We start from the raw sequence: 25,532 nt of genomic DNA on the forward strand, positions 1-25,532 counted from the left end.
TTTTATACCAAATCAGGATATTTAGCATAGATCATGTTTCATGAAGATATTTCTGTAAATATATCAAAACTTCATTTTTGATTAGTAATATGCATTGAAGAACTTCATTTGGACAACTTTAAAGGCGATTTTTTTGCACCCTCAGATTCCAGATTTTCAAATATTTGTATCTCGACCAAATATTGTCCTATCCTTACAAAGCATACGTCGATTTAAAAGCTTTTTTATTCAGCTTTCAGATGATGTATTAATCTCAATTTCCAAAAAAACAACCCTTATGACTGGTTTTGTGGTCCAAGGTCACATATGTGAAAACTTACCACAATACAAATGAGACGCCTTCCTGGCAAAAAGTGGTTAAAACTCACAAAAAATACTCTGATTTAAAGCTTTTTGAGTTAGATATTTAAAAACCACCATTAGATAATATACACATTTATGTAATTAGATTTTTGACAACTAGTCCAGGTGTCCCCTACAGCATACATTCGGTTTTTGTTGGTGTCTAAAGGTCTCATGCCACAGGCAAGGTTTTGCCCATCGTTGGCAGTTGGTGTGTGTTTGTGCCTGGCAAATGCCCTAACTGTGAGACAACTGCAGTGTGTGTATGTGTATGTGAAGAGAACAGCTTGTACTGTACTGACAGCTTCAGTGTGTCAGTGAAACGGGGGCTGGAGAAAGAGAGAAAGAGATAAGCATGCATGGATCTGTGCCTGCATTCCCATTCAGCCCAAGACAACATCAGCCTGTTGTGTGTTGTTTCACCTCACGCTCAAACTGGCACCACTGCAGTGTACAGACGGACTTCTGAGGGGGCAGGGCACATTATAATGCACATTACACTATATAGTACAGATCGCAAGATAGGCCATAATGGTCTAGAACGGAGGCTCTAATTCAGACAGACAGCTAATAATGTCCTTAACTGGGAGCCAGAGTCCCGGAGAGTGTCTGAAACAGTATATTAAACCGTATAATTCTTTTTTCTCTCTCTCTCTGTCTCAAACTCTGATCGACTGGAGTCTACAAAATGTGCTTTTAATAATTGATCAAAGGTAATTAGATCAGATTCAGGTCTGCATTATTCATTTAGCATGAGATGGATTCGAGCATGTTCTTTGCAAAATTTCTAGCTAATTTTAATGGAATGAACAAACCAGCAAACTAAATAATTAGAGTTTAGGGTCATACTAATATGTCATTAACTCTACAGTATGCAGTATGCAAATTTTGTTAGTGTGCATGGAACACCTCGATTTCAAGTGTCATGAATGAACCTGAAGTAATACTACCTGGGAATTTTAATATTAGATGTTTAAACAAAGACATTTTATTACTAAATGTAACAATTAGCACTTCATAATATAATATAATTATAATTACAGTGATATATCAAGTGATATTCAGTGATGCACTTCAAAAAAGATTGGTAAGCCACCAAGGTATTCCATCTCAATATTCTTTATACAAATAATATATACATAAATAAATACATACATACAAATGCAAAAATCTCCCTGTTAATTGGATTTAACATTAAAAATAGAATTTAAAAAAATATATATATTAGGCATGCACTAAAAATGAAGCAATAATTATTTTCATTGGTTTTATGACATAAGGGTGAAAGTAAAATTCTATACTAAATGGTACGACTGCATTTAGACATCACATCACAACATTATTTATATTCTTTACAATAAATAAATAAATACATACATTAATAAATAAAAAAAATAAAAATGCCAAAATCAACTGGATTAAACATTTAAAAATAAGATTTTCCAAAAATTATATGTTAGGCCTGTACTAACAATAAATCAGTAATTATTTTCATTATTTTCATCACATAAAAATGAGTGATATTAAAATTCTATTCTATTTTGTATAAATATATTTTTAAAAAATGTAAATTACATGCTACGACTGCTTTTCATCAAATAAATGGGTGATAGTAAAATTCTATACTATTTTGTATAAATATATTTAAAAAATAAACAAATTACATGCTACGACTGCGTTTAGGCATCACAAAACAACATTATGTATATTCTTTACACAAAAATTAATAAATAAATAAAAATGCAAAAAAAAAAAAAAACATCAAATGGATTAAACATTAAAAATAGGATTTTCAAAAAATGCTATGTTAGGCCTGCACAAAAAATAAATCAGTAATTATTTTCATTATTTACATAAATGGGCGATAGTAAAATTCTATACTATTTTGTATAAATACATACATATACATATATATATACATATATATATATATATATATATATATATATACATATATATATATATATATACATATATATATATATATATATATTACAATTAAATTAAATGCTACGACTGCATTTCGGCATCATATCACATCATCATGTATATGCTTTACACATACATAAATAAATGAATAAATAAATAAATAAATAAAACAAATTACCCATTAATTGGATTAAACTATAAAAAAGGATTTACAAAAAATATATATGTTAGTCATGCACTAAAAAATAAATCAATTATTTTCATTATTTAATCACAAAAATGGGTGATAGTAAAATTCTATACTATTTTGTATAAATATATATATATTAAAAAAATTAAATGCTACGACTGCATTTAGGCATCACAAAACAACATTATGTATATTATTTACACAAAAATAAATAAATAAATAAAAATGCACAAAAAAAAAATCATCAAATGGATTAAACATTAAAAATAGCATTTTCAAAAAATACTATGTTAGGCCTGCACTAAAAAAATAAATCAATAATTATTTTCATGGGTGATAGTAAAATTCTATACTATTTTGTATAAATATAGAAAAAAAAAATAATAATGAAATGCTACGACTGCATTTGGGCATCACATCACATTATGTATATGCTTTACACATAAATAAATAAAAAAATAAATGCAAAAAATTCCCCATCAATTGGATTAAACATTAAAAATAGGATTTTCAAAAAATGCATATATTAGGCATGCACAAAAAATAAATCAATAATTATTTTCATTATTTTCATCACAGTGATACTGTAGTAAAATTCTATACTATTTTGTATAAATATAAAAAAAATTAATTAATCGCTACGACTGCATTTAAGCATCACATCACAATATTATGTATATTCTTTACACAAAAATAAATAAATAAATAAAAATCAAATGGATTATGCATTAAAAATAGGATTTTTTAAAAATGATATGTTAGGCCTGCACTACAAATAAATCAATTATTATTTTCATTATTTTCATCACATAAATAGGTGATCAAAATTTTGTATAAATATACAAAAAAAAATGAAATGCTACGACTGCATTTGGGCATCACATCACAACATTATTAGGCATGCACTAAAAAAAATCTATAATTATTTTCATTATTTTCTTCATATAAATAGGTGAAACTAGTAAAAATGTTATACTATTTTGTATAAATATATTTTTAAAAATTTAAAATTAATTTAAATGCTTCGACTGCATTTAAGCATAACATCTCAACATTATGTATATTCTTTACACAAAAAAAATCTAATAATATAATAAATAATCTAATCTAATAATCTAAATGTAAAAATATAAAAAATAAACTTGCACCATTTAATATCCAATATCAATACTGCTACTGTTTTTTATGCTATTTCTCAATTTTGTTGTTTCAGAGTTGACTCAGAGGCTTGTATCTACTTCTTAACAATAACTAGATCAGATTTGAAATAGATTTTATTCACTAAATAATTCTGCCTAAAGCACTCGACTGAGTCTAAATTGGATTTTGCATCAATTAGACATAGTTACTTAACCCTGGCTGTATCATCTCAAGTGATTGTTTGATTCAGTCTGCTCTGTGTCTACCTTGCTCTCTCTGCTGGTCTCTCTGCTCCATGGACACCAGGGCGGAGAAGTGGGCCTGGTCGTAGGCCAGCACCAGCGGGGAACAGTGACAGCGGTTGGGAGGCACCTCCAACGGCAAGTACAGCCCTCCAAAGGGAATAGGTGCAAAAGCTGCAAAGTAAGCACATAAAATGGTTAAACTGTCTATTTATTGAAGCTCAATACCATTACAGTTTGTTACAGACTGTTTTAACAATGTCCTTGCTATCTTTCTGGGCCTTGAACGTGTCAGTTGTGTTGCTGTCTATCCAAGGTCAGAAAGCTCTCAGCTTTCATCAAAAATATCTTAATTTGTGTTCTGAAGATGAACAAACATGAAACGACATGAGGGTTTGGGTGATTTTTGGGTCAACTATCCCTTTAAAGACTAAATTTATACTCATATTGACATATTTTAGTTTTATTGACATTGGTGGAACTGAATCTTAAAGAAATAATTCATGCAAAAAATCTGATAATCTTATTAAATAAGGCTAATCGTCCCCTCTAGTGAATCGTCTAGGGCACATAAAACTATGAATTCAGAAGACTGGAAATATATTGTTCAACTCAAATGTTCTGCTTTGTGTCATTTGTAAAGTTTGTAAGCATGAGTTTGTAAGAAGGTCATGGTTTGGAATGACATGAAGGTGAGTAAATGACAGAATTTTAATTTTTGGGCATGCTAATCCTTTAAAAGCATTCGAGCATGTAATTATAGTCACACAAATTTGAGTTATCAGGTGTTTAATAACCCCCGATAACAGCTTTAATTGGTTTTCAACTAGAAAATAAAGTTGTTTTCCACTGACATAGGTTTTAGATAGAAAACACTATGAAGCCCTCTAGTGGTGTGAATAAAAACCTGCACATTTTCTAGCTGGTAAAGCAAATGTGAGCCTGGACCACTAAACTAGTCTTAAGTAGCACGGGTATATTTGTAGCAATAGCCAAAAATACATTGTATGGGTCAAAATTATGGATTTTTCTTTTATGCCAAAAATCATTAGGATATTAAATAAAGATCATGTTCCATAAAGATCTTTTGTCAATTTCCTACTGTAAATATATCAAAACTTAATTTTTGATTAGTAATATGCATTGCTAAGAACTTCATTTGGACAACTTTAAAGGCGATTTTCTCAATATTTAGATTTTTTGCACCCTTAGATTTCAGATTTTCAAATAGTTGTATCTCAGCCAAATGTTGTTCTATTCTAACAAACCATACATCAATGGAAAGATTTTTTATTCGTTAATGTATATGGGTCACATTAATGTGGTCTTACCTTCCCCTCCAGAGTCTCTGAGCATGGTGTCGGCGATCACCACGATAGGTCTTCTCAGAACATGGGCCAGTACAAACACATGGAACTCCTCCAAGCTTTCGTACACTGGGTCTTCTGAGTTGTCAACCCTTTAGGAGACACACATACACATATAATGAAATATTTGACAAACAATATGATTCTTTATTGGTGCAAGTAAGAGAATTAAACCAGGGTACAGCAGCTTCCAACAAATTCAAGTGAGCTTTAGACTTCACTTGTTAGACTCTGTAAAACTATATAAGAATTTGAAGAGGACATTTTGGATAATCATCTCTAAATCCATTATAAGGAACTATGGCTGTGTTCAAAATAAATACTTTCACACTTCTAAAAAACTATGCAAAGCATATGTAGCATGTGAAAACTGCTGTGATTTTGCAAAACATAATGACAGAAAAAAATTGGCATTTGCTCATTTTAAGCTCTTTATCAGTACTATCCACCAAACCACACACACACTCATACTGTGGGTGGCGAAACATCTACACTGCCTTCGGAAAACAAACCGACCAACAAAGTCACATATATATACAGCTGAGGTCCAAAGTTTACATACACATTGCAGAATCTGCAAAATGTTAATTATTTTACCAAAGTAGGAGGGATCATACAAAATGCATGTTATTTTTTATTTAGCACTGACCTGAATACAATATTTCACATAGAAGATGTTTACATATAGTTCACAAGAGAAAATAATAGTTGAATTTATAAAAAATGACCCTGTTCTTAATACTGTGTTGTTACCTGAATGATCCACAGCTGTGTGTTTTTGTTTTGTTTTGTTTTAGTGATAGTTGTTTATGAGTCCCTTGTTTGTCCTGAACAGTTAAACTGCCCGCTGTTCTTCAGAAAAATCCTTCTGGTCCCACAAATTCTTTGGTTTTTCAGCATTTTTGTGTATTTGAACCCTTTCCAACAATGACTGTATGATTTTGAGATCAATCTTTTTACACTGAGGACAACTGAGGGACTCATATGCAACTATTACAGTAGGTTCAAACACTCACTGATGCTTCAGAAGGAAACACGTTGCATTAAGAGCCGGGGGGGTGAACTTTTTTAATTTAAAGATCTGGGTAAATTTAACCTATTTTGTCTTCTGGGAAACATGCAAGTATCTTCTGAAGGACAGTACTAAATGCAAAAATATATATATTTAGGCAAAACAATGAAAATTTACACATCTTCATTCTGTTCAAAAGTTTTCACCCCCGGCTCTTAATGCTTTGTTTTGCCTTCTGGAGCATCAGCGAGTGTTTGAATCTTCTGTAATAGTTGCATATGAGTCCCTCAGTTGTCCTCAGTGTAAAAAGATGGATCTCAAAATCCTACAGTCAATGTTGGACAAGATTCAAATACACAAAAATGACGAAAAACCAAAGAATTTGTGGGACCTGAAGGATTTTTCTATAGAACAGCAGGCAGTTTAGGTGTTCAGGACAAACAAGAAACTCATGAACAACTATCACTAAACAAAAAACACAGCTGTGGATCATTCAGGTAAGAACACAGTATTAAGAATCAAGTGTATGTAAACTTTTGAACAGGGTCATTTTTATAAATTCAACTATTATTTTCTCCTGTGGACTACATGTAAATGTCGTTTATGTGAAATTTCTTATTCAGGTCAGTTTTAGTCAATTGGCTGAGACAACTACACACCAACATTTATGACAAGGAAATATTCATGTGTACCCCTCTCTCATAGCTACATGGTGAGTAGATAAGCCCCATCATTTTGAGGTAAATGTGTTCAAAAGTATGAAAAATCTGTGTGTAACTTTAAAGAATTAGATCACTGAACACCATTTTTCTATAATTAAACACTTCTTTGGGTGTTATTCCATAACATTTAGTTTTTATGTGTGTACAACTGTTCAGAACTGTGTTAGCTAACTATGTGCTGATTAGCATCTTTAAGCTAGGTTCAAAAGTATCTAAAGTTGTCTCAACCGGAGTTTCGGTAGTGACATCTTTGTTTTTTTGGGTGTTATTCTATAAAATCGTCACTACCGTAACAGTCACGTCCCTAAACATGTCATCATTGTTTCGGTAGTGACAAAAAGGGAACACATAATCCTTTATTTAGGGGGAAATAAACTAAATTTTAGTACAGTTTTGCAAATCCTTAGTATTTTAGTTTGTTTTTATAGTGTTTTAGTATGTTAGTTAAAATTTTGTAATGTGATGTGGTTGCTACCAAAATGTGCAAATGTGCAGTCACAACGAAGACATGGGATGTTTTGTCAAAAATAAAGTACATTTTAATCATCAACTAAGATGTTATGAAAGTGTTTGGTTCAATGTATATTGAAATTAACAAATTCTTAATTTTGAAATCAGTATGATCAACTTTTTGCCTTTTACAAATAAAAATTGGATTCAAAGTACAACAAATCTTATAAATCACACTTGAATATATTAAGAAGATATTGTTAGCATTGCAATTGTGATTGATTTACCTCTGTAAACATTTAAATAGCAAAAAATATATATTTTTTAGTGATAGTGATAGAGTCCTGCCCGCTGTTTTTTTTTTAGAAAAATCCTTCAGGTCCCACAAATTCTTTGGTTTTTCAGCATTTTTGTGTATTTGAACCCTTTCCAACAATGACTGTATGATTTTGAGATCAATCTTTTTACACTGAGAACAACTGAGGGACTCATATGCAACTATTACAGAAGGTTCAAACGCTCAATGAAGCTTCAGAAGGAAAAATTATGCATTAAGAGCTGGGGGGTAAAAACTTTGTAAATTTGAAGATCAGGGTAAATTATTTAATAACTTATTTTGTCTTTTGGCAAGCATGTAAGTATCTTTTGTAGCTTCCGAGGGGCAGTTTTAAGTGAAAAAAAATAAATAAAAAATTACATTTAGGTAAAACAATAAAAAATACACACACTTCGTTCTGTTCAAAAGTTTTCACCCCAGCTCTTAATGCATCGTGTTTCCTTCTGAAGCATCAGTGAGTGTTTGAACCTTCTGTAATAGTTGCATATGAGTCCCTCAGTTGTCCTCAGTCTGAAAAGATGGAGTGACAAATCTGGGGAGAGGACAAATATTCTAAAACTTACTGAAAATACAATATAAGAATTAATTTCACAATTACTAGAAATGTGTACCTTATATATTTTACAATTTGCATACATACAAAATTTGTGGAAAAAAGATGTTTCCAACTCTGATCACCAATTCTGTAGAATGACCCTTATATAACAATATTGTACTTAACTGTGTTACAAAATTACAAAATTAAATATATCGCCTACAGTATTAATGCAGGAGTTAAGAAGAAAGCTTCTGGTCTTAACATGCTCATCATATTGCGAGAGGCCAGCATAATAAAAACCTTCTTTTTTCCATTGCGGCAATGCAGCCAAACACATAAAAAGCTTTTTAATAGGCAAACCTTTCCAACTAATATCCTTCATGCACTAACTGGATTATTCTTCATCATGCAGAGCGATTTATTAATGCATCCGTTAAGTTAAAAACTGTACTAGACTTTTAAAATACTGCATTAGACTTACAGTTGAATCTTTTGTTTCTTTTTACACATGTCAAAAAAAGGAACCAGTTCATATTTAGCTCACTATTGTGAGAGCAGACACAACCCTAATCGCTCTGAGAAAAACAGGAAGCTATATTTTCCAATCTAGAAGACTGAGGCATGACCGGAGACCTGGCGGTTGATGCTTTCACTTCCAGTCAGCGCGACTTCAGAAGGCAGATTAAAGGTAAGGGGTAAGTTTCCTCCTAAAGCAAGATTTGGTCGAAACTCTTTCGACCGCAGCGCTTCAGTTGACACTACTGAGAGAAGAAAGCAAACCAGCCAGCGCAGAGTTTCCACTACGCTGTTCTGTGACCTGAGATCAACTGTACTGGTTGACACACGCTCAGTTAAAGGTGAAATATTTTCTGCTGCACCAGCGTCACTAAATGGAACCGTGAAAATATAGACTGTTTTCAAACAGGTTACCAAAACAAACTCTTCCCCTCTCTGCCATTGGTCGAACAAACACTCCAAATGTACACTATTGGCTGAGCCAGTGTTGCTATGCGGGGCTGGTCGGAATACTCAAACAAACAAAGAAATGTTTTGAAAACAGCACAGAAGCACACAGTTACACTTTTACAGGAATCGGCCTACAAGTGGTTTACTCATGATTGTCTCTGTATGTCAAACTAAGAAAGGAAATATTTAAGCCGAGTGTTTCCAGTTCCACGGTTAGGGATTCGAAGGACAAATTTCTGAAAAATCGGAATCATACTTGTGTCAAAACTAAGACTGTTTCAAAATTAATACAAGCTGCTTCTGCACACTACATTATACAGTATATTCTGAATACTAGTTCTTTCAAACATTATATATAACAAAAAAATAATAAAAACTAAATTACAGAGAAATGCTAAATAAAAAGCGTAAGAAACACTTAAGAAAATACAAATAAAATAATAGAATAAAAAATATAAAAATAAATAAAAATGACTACAGCATATAAACAATATTAAATATGTAACATGAATTAAAAAATAAAATAAAAAATAAAGAGAAATGCTATTTTAAAATGTTCATAAAAACTATAATAGTATATAAATAATATTAAAGTAACACTGCATTGGAGCCTATTGACTTTCATTAATAAATAAATAAATAAATAAATATTTTTTTTTTAAATGAGGCTGAAATAAAATATAATATAAATATTGGAATAAGATTAATAAGTACTAAAATTAGCAAGTGAAACAAAACTAAAACTCAAATAAAAATTAATTTAAAAAAATATATAAATGACTACAGTGTATAAAAAAATAAAATAATAGAATAATAAATAATAATAGAATAAAAACATAAAAAAATGACTAAAGAGCAACATATAAAAACAACATATAAAAAAGATTAAAGAGAAATGCTAAATAAAAAGCGTAAGAAATTTGTATAAAAATACAAATAAAATAATAACATAATAAAACTATATATAAAAAAATAAAAACGACTACATATAAAAATATTAAATATGTAACATGAATAAAAAAAACAAAAAAACTAATATATAAAGAGAAATGCTATTTTAAAATGTTCATAAAAACTATAATGGTATATAAATAATATTAAAGTAACACTGCATTGGGGCCTATTGACTTTCATTCTATAGTAAAAAAATAAATAAATATATATATATATATATATATATTTTTTTTTTAATGAAGCTGAAATAAAATATAATACAAATATTGGAATAAGATTAAGTATTAAAATTAGCAAGTAAAACAAAACTAAAACTCAAATAAAAAATGAAAATGAAAATGACTACAGCAAATAAAAAATAAGAATTATATATATATATATATATATATATATATATATATATATATATATATATATATATATATATGATGTAACATGAATAAATTTTTTTAATAAAACCTAAAATATAAAGGAAAATGTTATAATGTTCATAGAACTTTAATAGTATGTACATGTAAATGTATGTACTACAGCGTATAAAATAATAAAATAATAGAATAATAAATAATAAATAATAATAGAATAAAAACATAAAAAGACTACAACATATAAAAAAGATTAAAGAGAAATGCTGAATAAAAAGCGTAAGAAATTTGTATAAAAATACAAATAAAATAATATAATAATAATAATATAATAAAAATATATATAAAAAATAAAAACGACTACATATACAAATATTAAATATGTAACATGAATAAAAAAACAAAACAAAAAAACTAATATATAAAGAGAAATGCTATTTTAAAATGTTCATAAAAACTATAATAGTATATAAATAATATTAAAGTAACACTGCATTGGGGCCTATTGACTTTCAACGTATGGTCCCAAAAATAATATATGAAGTTTTTTTTTTTTTTTTTATTAAATAAAATATAAATACTGGATTAAACAAAATAATGAAAATTAGAAATGTTGCCTTAGCAACAAACTGGAATATGCAGAACTACTAAAATTAGGAGGTGAAACAAAACTAAAACTCAAATAAAAATAAATAAAATATAATAAAAATGACTAAAGCATTTAACATGAATTAAACACAAATTAAAATATAAAAACACTAATTCAAAATCTTCATAAAAACTATAATAGTACATAAATAATATTAAAGTAACACTGCATTAACAAACTTTGCCTTAGCAACAAACTGAAATAAGATTAAGTACTAAAATTAGTAAGTGAAACAAGGGCTAGGAGGACCCGTAATCCGTCCCTGCTTCACAGTGTCACAGTATGGCAGTATGCTATTCTGAATAAAGCCAAATATAATGTAACACGCCAACTATTGCCACCAGGTGGCAGTGTCACACATTTAAATGAAAACAAAGTAATTTTCCAACCACAAAATAAGATCAACATCACTGCATTCTTCTCCATGCATTACAACAGTCCCTCAAATTGCAAAAGAAGATTCTTGATGGGTTGTTTGTGTTTTGTCTAATGGCATAGTGTCCATCTAAAGGTCATGTGTTAAGTGAGGATCCTGAATGGAGAATCTCTAGTGGCCTCTAATGGCAGTCTGAGTGCAGTGTGAGGGGGTCTGTGGGATCTGTAGCTGGGACATCCCATAGTTCAGTTTAACTGCATTTTTTTCCAACTTTGAAGTGGAAATTATTGCACATTACCTATGACATACTGGTTATTATAAAACGGTTAGTTCCATTCCTCGATCCTGATTGGTCAGCAGCTGTGTCGTATTCATGATACGGCACTGCTAGGACCGCTTCACTCAACGGTTTTGTGTATCATTGAGCCCCCTTAGCAACCACCCTTAGCAACGGTAACACAGCTGTTGCAGTTAGGGACTACTTTTTACAGCGGAAGGCAGTTAATGATTTCACTTTATGAAAATGTACAACCTAATATATATAAATTAATATATATTTTTGATTTTAATATATGTATTTTGTGGTAACCATTTTATAAAAGCAATAAGGTGCTTGAGGCCTCTCGTACCTTATTGCTTAATTATACTACAGGCCGGTGCTTGAATTTGATTGGCTGATGAACATTCTAATTATGTGCATTATTTCAAAGTCCCTTTAATGGTATTCTATAGACCTTTTCAAAGACTAGAGAATACCCAAGACGTGTCACTTGTATTGTTTTGAATGGGGAATAACAAAAAAATGACTGGTTATGTTTATAGTAACGTGTGTATGCGTGTGTTATGATGGGTAAATGTGCGTAGGAGGCTGATGTTTTTTGTAGCATTTGATGTAAACCTATTGTTGTAAATGGTTACACGATTTGCATAAGAGGAAGTGTTTTGTAGTTAAACATCTATACAGTAGGTGGGAATGGAAAGACAAGTGAATGTGACATAACAAGATGCAAGTGTGTTTGTGTGGGTGAGCATTACCCTCCGCTGGAGTTGCCGTTCTTGCTAAAGTGTGTGCGTGGCTCACTGGAGGCCAGCTTCAGCAGTTCGTTCCACTCTCTCTCCCATTCCTCCTCGGTGTACACCAGCCCCGACTACAGACACAGAGAATATATCGCTGATTGATAACATTTCCCACAACTCTACTTGCAATGTTTTCCCTTGACATTATTTAGGGATGTTCCATTTTAAATGTCCCGTCAAAACTGCCTGTGCTCATTATAAATCATTTTTAGTAATAATGAATAAATAATATTTAAAAAAAAAACTTAAAATAATTGAATATAGTGTTCATTTTAAATGTAATAATAAATAATAGCATACTCTTTTTTGTCTTTCTTTGTAGGTATATTATGCATATTTTATAGAAATTCAAAACTGCCTTTACTCAGATCACAAATCAATATTTCATATTTATTAAAAACCCATTAAACTCAAGACATAACATAATTAGATATATAATAATACAATATTAATAATTAATTTATATTTCATTATATAATGAAGTAAAAAATATACAAAATAATATTTTACAAATAAAACAAAATACATAAAAATAATTTACAAAACAATTTATAAAAAAAACATAAATGATTTAATTTATAAAAACAAATATAAATGTAATAATAAACAATAAAATGTTTAATTTATGTTAGTATTTTCTCTAGATATTTATTGGAATTTATATAGAATTTTAATTTTTACAATAATAAAAATATATTTAAAAAATAAAAATAATTCGACAAAAATAATTTAATAAAACAATATGTATATTAAATGTAATAATAAACAATAAAATGTTTAAATAATACTCATTTGAGTATTTCTTCTAGATATTTATTAGAATGTTTTTTATATTTATTAAAATCCCATTAAACTCAAGAAATATAAATAATGATATATAATAATAATATAATATCAATACTTTATTTATATTTCATGTTATAATGAAGTAATAATAACAAAATCTGTATTTTAAAAATAAAAACAAATACATAAAATAATTTAATAAATGTAATTTATTTATTCATTAAGTATGTAATTTATTATACAATTTTATTTTTAATAATAAACAATAAAATGTTTAATTAATACTGTTTTTAGAATTTTTTCTAGATGTTTATTAGAAAGTTTTTAAATTAAAATAAAATGTTTAATAATAATAAAAAGTAATATTTAAAAAAATAAATACAAAAAATAATAAAACAAATGTAATAATAAATAATAAAATGTTCAATTAATGCTCTTTTTAGTTTTTTTTTAGATGTTATTTTATTATCTAAAAATAAAAATTGTTTTTATTATTTATTCCATTATTTAGTCGTTTTCTGTATTAATATTATGAAAAATATTTAGGAAAATGTAATACATTCTTTAAACATTATTGGGATTTTTAGATATGTTTTTTATTTTATGTAGGTTTTATTAGTAACACCGGGGGTGTTGATTTTAAATGTAATAATAAATAATAAATGTTTTAATTAATAATCTTTTTAGTATTTTTTGTAGGTATATTATGCTTATTTTATAGAAATATTTGTATTTATACTGTGTCGTAGATAGAAAAACAGATAGATACATTTTAAAAATGTATAATAATTTAATTGTATAATTTTATAATGATAATTAAATTGTATACATAATTATTAGAATTTTTGTTTACTAATACATTTTTTTGTAGCAATTTTCTGTATTTATAGTATGCATAGTATTTGGAAAAATTTAATCATTTTTTTAAATTGTGATTTTTTATATGATTTTAAAAAATAATGCCTTATTTTACATACATTTTATTAGTAACACCAGACAAAAAAAAAAATGGCTACTTAATACATAAAAATAATGTAATAAAACATTAATTTTAAATTTAATAATAAATAATACCATTTTTACTTAATACTCTTATTTGTATTTTTGGTAGGTATATTATGCTTATATTACAGAAATATTTGTATTACTGTGTCATAGATAGAAAGACAGATAGATTACAAATATCATTTATTATCTAAAAATAAAAATTGTTTTTATTATTTATTCCATTATTTAGTTGTTTTATGTATTAATATTATGCAGAATATTTAGGAAAATGTAATACATTCTTAAAACATTATTGGGATTTTTAGATTATTTTTTATTTTATGTAAATAATTTCCTATTTTATGTAGGTTTTATTAGTAACACCAGGGGGAATCCATAAAAATATTCCAATAAAACATTGATTTTAAATGTAATAATAAATAATAAATGTTTTAATTAATACTCTTTTTAGTATTTTTAATAATGATAAAAACTGATGTGTCCTAAAAGAAAAAAGTTAATTTAAAACATTTATAAGAATTTAATTGTATTATATTTATAATAGTAATTAAATTGTGTAATTATTTATTAGATGTTTTTTTATAATAATTTTCTGTATTTATATTTTAATTTGAAATTATTAAAAATATATATATTTTTAATTATTGTGATTTTTAGATGGTTTTTAAAAATAATTTCTTATTTTACATAGCTTCTATTAGTAACATGAAAAAAATTAAATGGCTACAAGATTTTTCATTATATGGCAGTTTGCATATTTTTTTGTTTTTGACGGCACACGTACATCAAGTTAAAACATTTCATTAGTAAATGGAAAAGCAGGAGGTTGCATAAACATAAAGCGAAAACCTCTCAACGTATTTAACAAATTTAAATCCTTTCCTCTGTACATGCACTTTCTTTCAATTTTATAGTGTGTTTTATCTCAATGGCATCAATATGCACAAGTTCTATAGAAAACACACCCACTCGCTTGCTCCCATCCACCTCTCACAAACATTTCCACTCCATCCGCACCCACTCATTTCATACGACTTTAATCACTGGTTCGTTCAGCAGAAGCTGATTCAAGAGCTCCGGGCCTTTAGGACAATGAAAACAGTGCAGCTAATAAAGAATTCAAGGATTTGCTATCGATCATACTGCTGATTTCCTGTCCTCCGGTATGCTGTAACAGCAATAAGCACTTACACTAAAAGATGTGGAGGAAATGCACAAGCTAATCTGCAGAGGTGTTTATGGGGAGAGCCATTATGAACTGCAGGCTAGTGTTTATGCTTTACAACTACACACTTGGCAGATGCATTCTGACCAAACTACTTGTAGGAAGTGCATATATTGTGCTTGTAATATCTAAGTAGGCACTTAAAGAAACAAATCGAGGACTGAAAAGAAACAAGCCTATGTAAACAAAGCAAAACTACCGCTAAAACCATATTAGCATAATATGAGGTGCTGGAAAAAAGTAGTGGTAAGGATAGTTTTAATATGTAAATAAATTAAAACTGTATGTTTGAGAAGTTGTATAACAGGTGCTAACTGCAATCGTGCATCTCTGTGGGTCGTCTCCTCGAGAGGAACACCAGTCAACGAACAGACATCACCTCAGTGCGTAAGCCTACCTCGTAGAGGGAGCTCGGGACTGAGTGATGGTATTTCTGACGGCCTGGGGAAGGCCGGCGAGGTCTGACGCATCCCGTCTAGGAGCCAGACATGCAGGTTCCACAGGTTGGTGGCGCGGGTGCCAAATTGTGCCCATCCCCTGTGAAAGAAGGTCCTTCCTCAAGGGGATCTTCCAGGGAGGGGCTGCCGCGAGGGAAATGAGTTCTGGAAACGAGGTCCGGGTGGGCCAGTGTGGCGCAACCAGCAAGACCTTCTCCTCGTCCTCCCTGATCTTGCACAGGGTCTGTGCAAGGAGGCTCAATGGGGGAAAGGCGTACTTGAGCCCCGGAGGCCAGCTGTGTGCCAGCGCGTCTCTGCCGAGGGAAGCCTCGGTCAGGCAGTAAAAGAGCTGGCAGTGGGAGGATTCGGGGGAGGCGAACAGATCTATCTGAGCCTGGCCGAAATGACTCCAAATCAGCTGGACTGTCTCGGAGTGGAGTCGCCATTCTCCAGGGTGGGTGGACTGCCGTGAGAGCTGATCCGCTGCACGGTTGAGTTCCCCTGGTATGTGAATGACACGTAGCGATTTTAGCCACGTTTGACTCCAAAGGAGCAGATGGCGGGCGAGTTGTGACATGCGAGGAGAGCGGAGACTGTCCTGGCGATTGATATACGCCACAGTCGCTGTGCTGTCAGTTCGAACAAGCACGTGCTTCTGACGAAACATCGATCGGAAGCGACGAAGGGCCAGAAGCACAGCCAACAACTCGAGGCAATTGATGTGCCACTGCAGTCGAGGTCCTGTCCAAGAGCCCGATGCTGCTTGCCCGTTGCATACAGCACCCCAACCCGAGGTGGAGGCATCCGTGTAAACCACGATATGCCTGGACACCTGCCCCAGAGGCTCCCCGGCCCGAAGGAAGGCAGGGACTGACCACGGGCTGAATAGGCGGCGACACTGCAGGGAAACGCCAATCCAGAGTGTGCCACGGTGCCATGCCCGTCTCGGGACTCGATCGTGTAACCAGCGCTGAAGTGGTCTCATATGAAGCAAGCCCAGCGGCGTAACAGCGGCCGCAGCTGCCATATGCCCCAGGAGCCTCTGAAATGTTTTGAGAGGGACCGCTGTCTTGTGTCTGAATAAGTCCAGACACTTCAGCACTGACTGCGCGCGCTCGTTGGTGAGGCGGGCTGTCATATTGATCGAGTCCAGCTCCACACCGAGAAAAGAGATCCTCTGCACTGGGGAGAGTTTGCTCTTCTCTCGGTTGACCTGAAGGCCCAGATGGCTGAGGTGCTGAAGCACCAGGTCCCTCTGTTCGCATTACAGGTCTCGCGAGTGTGCTATGAGAAGCCAGTTGTCGAGATAGTTGAGGATGCAAAAGCCCGACTGCCAAAGAGGGGTCAGGGCTGCCTCTGCGACTTTCGTGAAGACGCAGGGAGAGAGGGACAGGCCAAATGGAAGCACTTTGTACTGATACGCTCGACCTTCGAAGGCAAACCGTAGAAAGGGTCTGTGACGAGGAAGGATCGAGACGTGAAAGTACGCGTCCTTCAGGTCAATGGCTGCAAACCAATCCTGGGAACGAATGCATGTTAACATGGGCTTCGTCGTGAGCATCTTGAACGGCAGCCTGAGAAGGGACCGATTCAGGGCTCTGAGATCCAGGATGGGTCTTAATCCCACCACTCTTTTTGGGCACGATGAAGTAGGGACTGTAGAACCCTGACTTCATCTCAGCTGGAGGGACAGGCTCGATCGCATCCTTCGCCAGTAGGACTGCGACCTCCACGCGCAAGACAGCGGCATGCGTGTCCGAATGGACAGTAGTGAACAGGACGCCTCTGTACCTGGGCGGACGCCTGGCGAACTGAATCGCATAGCCGAGACATACCGTCCGTATCAACCACCGCGAGGGGCTGGGAAGCTGAAGCCGAGTCGCCAGGGGTATCAAGGGAACATTGACCGACGTGACCATGGTGGGGCGGCAGCGGTATTTGAATACACAGTGGCTCCCGGCCCTCCACTGGGAGCGGGGGTGCTGATGTCATCGTCCTCCGAAGAGCAATCTCCATCACCTCCGGGTTGCCCGTGTTTCTCCCGCGGCCAACTCTGTGCCGGGCCGCCAGCCTGGCATCGTGGGCCTCAGCAGGTGTAAGAGCTGGTTTCTTGGGGGCCGCGGGGGGGCGCCCTCGGCGACGGGCAGGCGGAGACTGGGCCACTGGCGGCGGGATGGTAGCTTTGCGGCGGGGCAAGATGTGTTTGATGGACTCCGTCTGCTTCTGGACTGCCGAGAACAGCTGGGCAAAGTCCTCGACAGTGTCGCCGAATAGGCCGCTCTGGGAGATGGGAGCGTCGAGAAAGCGGGCTTTGTCGGCGTCTGCCATCTGCGCCAGATTGAGCCATAGATGTCGCTCCTGGACCACGGCCGTGGACATCACCTGACCAAGAGACCGTGCCGTGACCTTCGTTGCCCGGAGGGCAAAGTCGGTGGCGGCACGGAGTTCCTGCATCACTTCTTGATGCACCCTCGTGCAGTTGTTTTAGTGCCTGCGCCTGGTAGACCTGTAAGGTGGCCATGGCGTGCAGGGCGGAAGCAGCCTGTCCAGCAGTGCGATACACGCGGCCCGCGAGAGCGGACGAGTGCTCACACGCTCTGGAGGGTAGATGCGGCCGGTCCCGCCAGGTGGCAGCGCCACGCGGGCATAAATGCACCGCGACAGCGCGCTCAACCTGGGGAACCGACTCGTATCCCCGGGCTGCCCCGCCATCGAGGGTGGCGAGGGAGGAGGAGCCGGAGCGCGGGCGAGATGAAAAAGGCGCCCGCCATGTTTTAATCAGCTCCTCATGCACCTCCGGAAAGAATGGAACGGGGGAAGGGCGCGGCGGTGCCGCAGGCGCCCTCCCCAGGAACCAATCGTCCAGCCTAGAGGGATCGGCCGGCGGCACCTCCAGGCCAATCCCCCTGGCGGCTCGGAGGAGCATAGCCGAGAGTTCTGTGTCCATGTCAGACGGGGCAGCGACCACAGCGGGGCGCTGGCCCGCCGAGATGTCTGCTTCGTTTTGTATGTAGACATTGGAAATGGAAATGGAAATGGTTGAGCAGCACACACGAAAAAAAAAAAACAATATTCTCTATTTGTTTCACAAATTAAAAAATCAAATGTTGTGTTTCTGTCTATGCAATGTCAGAAAGCTCTCGGATTTCATCAAAAATATCTTAATTTGTGTTCCGAAGATGACTGAAGGTCTTACGAGTTTTAAACGACATTAGGGTAAGTAATTAATGACAGTTTTTACATTTTTGGGTGAACTAACCCTTTACGTATATTTTGTGTGTTAGTTGCTAACCTCTTTGTTCTGTTGAGTCTGTTGCCACCTCCACCTCCTCTTCAGAGCTTCTCTCTCCGCTCCGCTCTTCATCATGGCATACAGACTCTTCCGCAGCACCAGATCCCGGTCATGGAAGCCCCACATTCCTGAAAAACACAGATAAACCAGATAAACGACTCCATATTAGAGAGAAACATACAATGGTGGAATGTTTCTATTTAAAGGAACATCACATGAAATCTGAGACCGAACGCTTCTCTTTTGTCCAGATGTTGCAGGTGTTCATAGAACACATGTGACATTTGAGAATGAAAGTGAATTCAGAAAGTCTTACCTAAAGAAGCTGCATGAAGAAGACAGTTGCCATCTCCTGTTGTCGCTAATGGTAGTAGCTTCTTACAGCTGGTGCACATGGTGGACCACCAATTTAAACGACCTAAAGAGCAGTTAAAACACACAGAATTAACTTTAAACATGGATTAGACACTCTTAAAACTAAAATCAACCTTAAACTTAAAAAAAAAGTTACTAGTCATACTGCCAATTATCTTTGTTTGATCGTCACAGGCCCTATTTGGTGGTTCCTGATTGTGATTTTTTTTTGTTAATTTTGGATTCTGAAACTATATGTTTTTGTTTAGCTTAGTTAACATGCATAGCTCACTACACATAGTTTTTTCCTGGCATGCAGTGGAAGAATAAGCGGCCCTCTGCAGCTCTTGGCCCTGAGGCGGTTTGAACTGGGCACTGACCATTCGCCCACTCTTTTCTCTGGAGCTGGTGAAGCTCACCGCGGGTGAACGTCAGCACCTCCACCCTCAGCCCCTCTGCCCTCCCTTTGGGACAGGGTCTTCCTCCCACAGTCCAAAAGCATTTCCAAAGCCCCGAGGCCATGTCCAACCTGTTAGCATTTCGCTAAAGTATTAAGCTTGCACAGATTGGAAATGCGTCCTTGCAATACTTGATCTTTGGCTAATTAACAATCTGGTTTAAATCTTTCATATGGTTTTGTAAATTCCATTTAATAAGTCAAAAAATTACATGTGGTGGTACATTAACTATTAAGTAAATAACATTTTCTTATACCTTGAATACATGTGAGGGTACACATTTTAATAATTTAAAAAAATCAAGCAAATAAAAAAACACTATATTTAATAATAATGACAATAATAATAAAAAAAAATTAAATTAATTATTTTATAAAATAAAAAAATATTATTTTAAATTGTAATTATAAATAAATAATAACAACTGCAGCAATAATAATAATAATAATAAAATTGAAAAGTAATTAAATAATTTATAAAATAAAAAAATATTAAAATTCAATTGTACTTATAAATGAATAACAACAACCGCAGCAATAATAATAATAATAAAATTATAACATAATTAAATAATTTTATTAAATAAAAAATAATTAAATTAAAATTGTAATGAAATAAATAAATGAATAATAACACGACTGCAGCAGCAATAATAATAATGATACAATTAAAACATAATTAATTAAATAATTTCATAAATTAAATTTTAATTAAATTAAAATTGTAATTATAAATAAATAATTATAACAACAACTGGAGCAATAATAGTAATAATAATAATAAAAAAATAATAATTAATTAAATTATTTTATGAAATGAAAAATACTAAAATTTTTATTTAAATTATAAATGAATAATAACAAAAACCGCAGCAATAATAATAATAATAATAATATCAAAATTAGAAAATAATACATTAAATAATTTAAAAAAATATAAAAAACGGTTACAATTAAATTGTACTTATAAATGAATAATAACACCAATTGCAGCAATAAAAATAATAATGAAATGTAAATATAATTAATTAAATTATTTTAGAAAAAAACAATTACATTAAAATTGTAATTATAAATAAATAATAACAACAAAATTTAAAATAAATCATAATAACAACTGCAGCAATAATAGTAATAATAGTAATTAAAAATAATTAATTATATGATTTTATAAAAATAATTAAAAATAATAATAAAATAATAAATTAATAAAATTAAAAATAATAGATAATTTTATACAATAAAAAATAACTAAATTGTAATTGTAATTATAAATGAATAATAACAACTGCAGCAATAATAATAATAATAAATATAAAAACAATTAAATAATTGTATAAAATAAAAAAGAATTACATTTAAATTGTAATTATAAATGTATAATAACAACAACCGCAGCAATAATAACAATAATAAAAATAAGTTTTATTTTAATTTAAATTATAAGTTTAAAAATAATAAAATATGTGTTATATCAATTTAAATTATAATATAATATACTACCATTATTAATAATAATAACAACAAACCTAAACTGATGAAATTATATAATTTCCTGTTTTTTGTTATATTTTTTGTTATATTTAATTTATATTTTGTAAGTTTTTTTTGTTCAATTTCTTTTTTTTTTAACTAACCTGAAAAAATGATGATGGAAATGTTATGTAAATGAATTACAAATTAAAAAACTAGGTGCACAAAATATAACATTTTGACAAAATATGTAAATATTATTGATAAGTTTAAATATATAAACAAACTAAATAAACGAAATAAATAAATGTCTCTGACCCATATTGTTTTTCTGCATATACATTTTGATTGTACTACATGCATGAATTGTATTTTTGAGACTGATGTATCCTTTAAATCCTAAATTTGAGTGTTATCATGAGCTTTGTTGTATGGTCTGTGTTTTTCAGTCCGCTTGACTTTGCTGTTGATCTAAGATGAGGGATTAGTTTAATTCTGTCGCTGCTGTGTTACGTTGACTCTAGCAATCGAGTTATGCAATCTAAGCTGACATTAGTTCTGATCATAAATCTGTGTTTGCCATCACTGCAGTGAAGGGGCAAGGTCTCGGATTCAGCGTTTGGGGCTCACCGGCCTGCTCCAGGGCCACCATGGTGGATTGCTCAATGAGGTCACGCTCAATGAAGCTGCGGAAGTCCTCGCTGTACACGCTCAGGTCGGGCAGCTGGAATGTGTAGATGGGCATCTCCAGGGGGAACTGCTCCCTGGCACAATCCCCTGACACCTGCAGCCGGGCCAGAGACATGATGGCAGAGCTGGCATGGGAAATGCCCCGGGACAGACGCTTCTCTGGAAGACAGAGAGAGAGTGGAAAGAGATGAGAAATCAAAATACTTTTTTCTTTTATTTATTTCTTAACAAATGTTCCTGGCCTTGCTTATGAATCATCACTGCACAATGAATGAATGAATGAATGAGTAATAAGTAAGTAATAATTCAAATTGTATTTACTTTCCATGTCTTTTATTGTTTATGAATCATCACTTTACAATGAATCAATCAATCAATTACATACATAAATAAATGTTTTTAAAAATAAGAAAATTTGCTAATTATGAAACCCATTTATTTTTTTTATTTCCATTTTTAATGTTTATGAATCATTAAAAGACAATCAGTCAATCCATATTTTTCAAATAAATAAATGTTTTTCAAAAATACAGTAATAAATTAAATCTGTTTTTATGAAAACAATTTCTAATAAATAAATAAAATTGCATCTACTTTTTAAATAAATGCTCCAGATCTTTTAATGATTATGAATCAGTAAAAGTCAATTGATCAACTGATCAATCAATCAATTAATCTATATTTTTCAAATAAATAAATTATTTTCAAAAATCGAATAATAAATGGAATATGTTAATTATGAAAATCATTTTTTAAACAATTTTTAACATTTATTTTCTCAATAAATGTCCCAGGTCTTTTATTGTCTATGAATCATAACCTCACAATAAATGAATGAATAAATCAATAAATAATTATATACATACATAAATACCAAAACCATTTCTACTTTTGTAAATAATACTTAACATTGCATTTACTTTCTAAATAAATGATTCAGGCCTTCTAATGTTTATGAATCATTAATAGACAATAAATCAATGAATATTTTTCAAAAAAATAAATATTTATTTCAAAAATATAATAAATTAATATATCTTAATTATATATATATAAAAAAACATTAAAAAAAATATTTTTATTATTATATTATGTTATATGTTATATTATATATATTTTTTTAAATGTTCCAGGTCTTTTAATGTTAATAAGACAAACAAATAATTTTTAAATAAGAAAATATGCTAATTATTAAAACATTTTCTACTTCTTTTCCTTCTGATATAACAAAGTCATGCTCACATGCGCAAGAAAAAAAAAACATACTAACCAATAATATTTTTGAGAAGTTCTTTTCAGAACTTTTCAGAACTAAATCAAATTTAATCAAAACCCAATCAATAAAATGCCCAGCTTCCCATAAAATATTATTTTTCTTAATCTTAAAAATTACATTAAATGGTTTAAATGCATTACCAATGTTGTCTTAAATGCTAATATGATCTAATACTACAGAAAATTGTTTATTAACCAGTTGAAAAGTGAAGGGTGTAATTTTTGCGCCACCACTAAACTGCATTCATTGGTCAGAAAAACAGATAGCTCCACCCCACACTCACGCCATTGGTGGAGCTGATGTTGTTGTCGGGCTGACTGAAATTCTCAGGGAAATCAACCAACAAATGGCTAACTTATACTTGTTCTCTGCATATTACTACAATAGCAATAAATTGGAATAGCGACAGATCATTTTATCCATATTTATAGCACACATCTGAGTGAAATGAATCATAGAAAAAAAACACATGTTTTTCATTTCATTCCAACTTTAAATCGATATAGAAGAAAATATAGAGCAAAAACAACAATAAATCTCAACAGAAGGTACTGTCAGAGAGCTCTGCTCACCCTGAGTGTTGTCCTCTTGTTTCTGGGGGCATTGCTCAGGCTTGCTGATGTGCTGCGGGGTGCTGCTACGCTCCGACTGCTTGTAGTAACGGCCCTCATTGAAGACGTGGGGCAGGTTGGCAGTGTGAACTTGCCGGAGCTGCTCATAGTCATTGAGAGCGGCGCTCAGGTCCCAGTTTTTACCTGGTCCACCACAAACAAACAACACAAATCATGATACACTGTAAAAATATGCTTTACTGTCAACAGTCTTCTTCTAAAGTTAAAGTTAGTTAAACTGTCAGCATGTTTGTAGCTATATAACCTAAAAAAAAGTGCATCCTGTTTACAGCTACAGACGTATAAACTCTATCGCCCCCTCAGGACTCAGGACAAACTCCCCTCAGCGCCACAATCCACATGAAAACTGATCAGGTAATCATATATATGCACCAAAATATCCAATAATTGTTTCTTTGTAAGCACTGATAAATAATATGATGTCTACTATTTTTAATCTATACCAGTTTACAAGGAAACAGGAAATGAGACACAAAAACACTGTAATAATACATAAAGCTGAAGTCAAAAGTTTACATACACCTTGTAGAATCTACAAAAATTTTATTTTACCAAAATAAGAGGGATCATACAAAATGCATGTTGTTTTTTTATTTAGTACTGACCTGAATAAGATATTTCACATAAATGATGTTTCCTGGCCTGCTGACCAGCTAAAACCAGCCAGCCAGCCTAGGCTGGTTTTAGCTGTTTTTTCAGCAGGGTTGTTTCTTCAGAAAAACCCTTCAGGTCCCACAGATTCTGTGGTTTTTCAGCATTTTTATGTATTTGAACCCTTTCCAACAATGACTGTATGATTTTGAGATCCATCTTTTCACACTGAGGACAACTGAGGGACTCAACTGAGGGGTGAAAACTTTTGAACAGAATTAAAATGTTTATATTTTTCTTATTTTGCCTAAATATCATATTTTTGTCCATTTAGTACTGCCCTTCAGAAGCTACAGAAGATACTTATATATTTTCCAGAAGACAAAATAAGTTCAATTTACTCTGATCTTTACATTTCAAAAGTTTTCACCCCCCGGCCTGTTAAAAAAAATGTGCTGGTTAGGTAGGTTTTGATGCTGAGATGCTGGTTTAAGCTGGTCCTTTGCTGCTTTATGCTGGTCCATTGTTGATTTATGCTGGTCCTTGACAGCAAAGTACCAGCATAAACCAGCAAAGTACCAGCATAAACCAGCTAAGGACCAGCATAAACCAGCAAATTAACAGCATAAACCAGCTAAAACCAGCATAAACCGGC

General features: G+C 32.8%; 1 protein-coding gene across 1 annotated transcript in view; it reads right to left on the bottom strand.

Annotated features, from left to right (window-relative positions):
* otud7a (OTU deubiquitinase 7A) overlaps positions 1 to 25,532 on the bottom strand; it is a 132,703-nt gene that overhangs the window by 16,135 nt on the left and 91,036 nt on the right. The window contains exons 4-10 of the mRNA XM_073831743.1: positions 24,227 to 24,409; positions 22,319 to 22,537; positions 19,721 to 19,822; positions 19,405 to 19,532; positions 12,615 to 12,727; positions 5,175 to 5,302; positions 3,868 to 4,017 (exon numbers count right to left, since the gene is read on the bottom strand). Coding sequence (XP_073687844.1) covers positions 3,868 to 4,017; positions 5,175 to 5,302; positions 12,615 to 12,727; positions 19,405 to 19,532; positions 19,721 to 19,822; positions 22,319 to 22,537; positions 24,227 to 24,409 — 1,023 coding nt within the window. The remainder of the gene's footprint in view (positions 1 to 3,867; positions 4,018 to 5,174; positions 5,303 to 12,614; positions 12,728 to 19,404; positions 19,533 to 19,720; positions 19,823 to 22,318; positions 22,538 to 24,226; positions 24,410 to 25,532) is intronic.

This window comes from Garra rufa, chromosome 25 (genome assembly GCF_049309525.1).
Source record: "Garra rufa chromosome 25, GarRuf1.0, whole genome shotgun sequence".
Taxonomy (NCBI): Eukaryota; Metazoa; Chordata; class Actinopteri; order Cypriniformes; family Cyprinidae; genus Garra; species Garra rufa.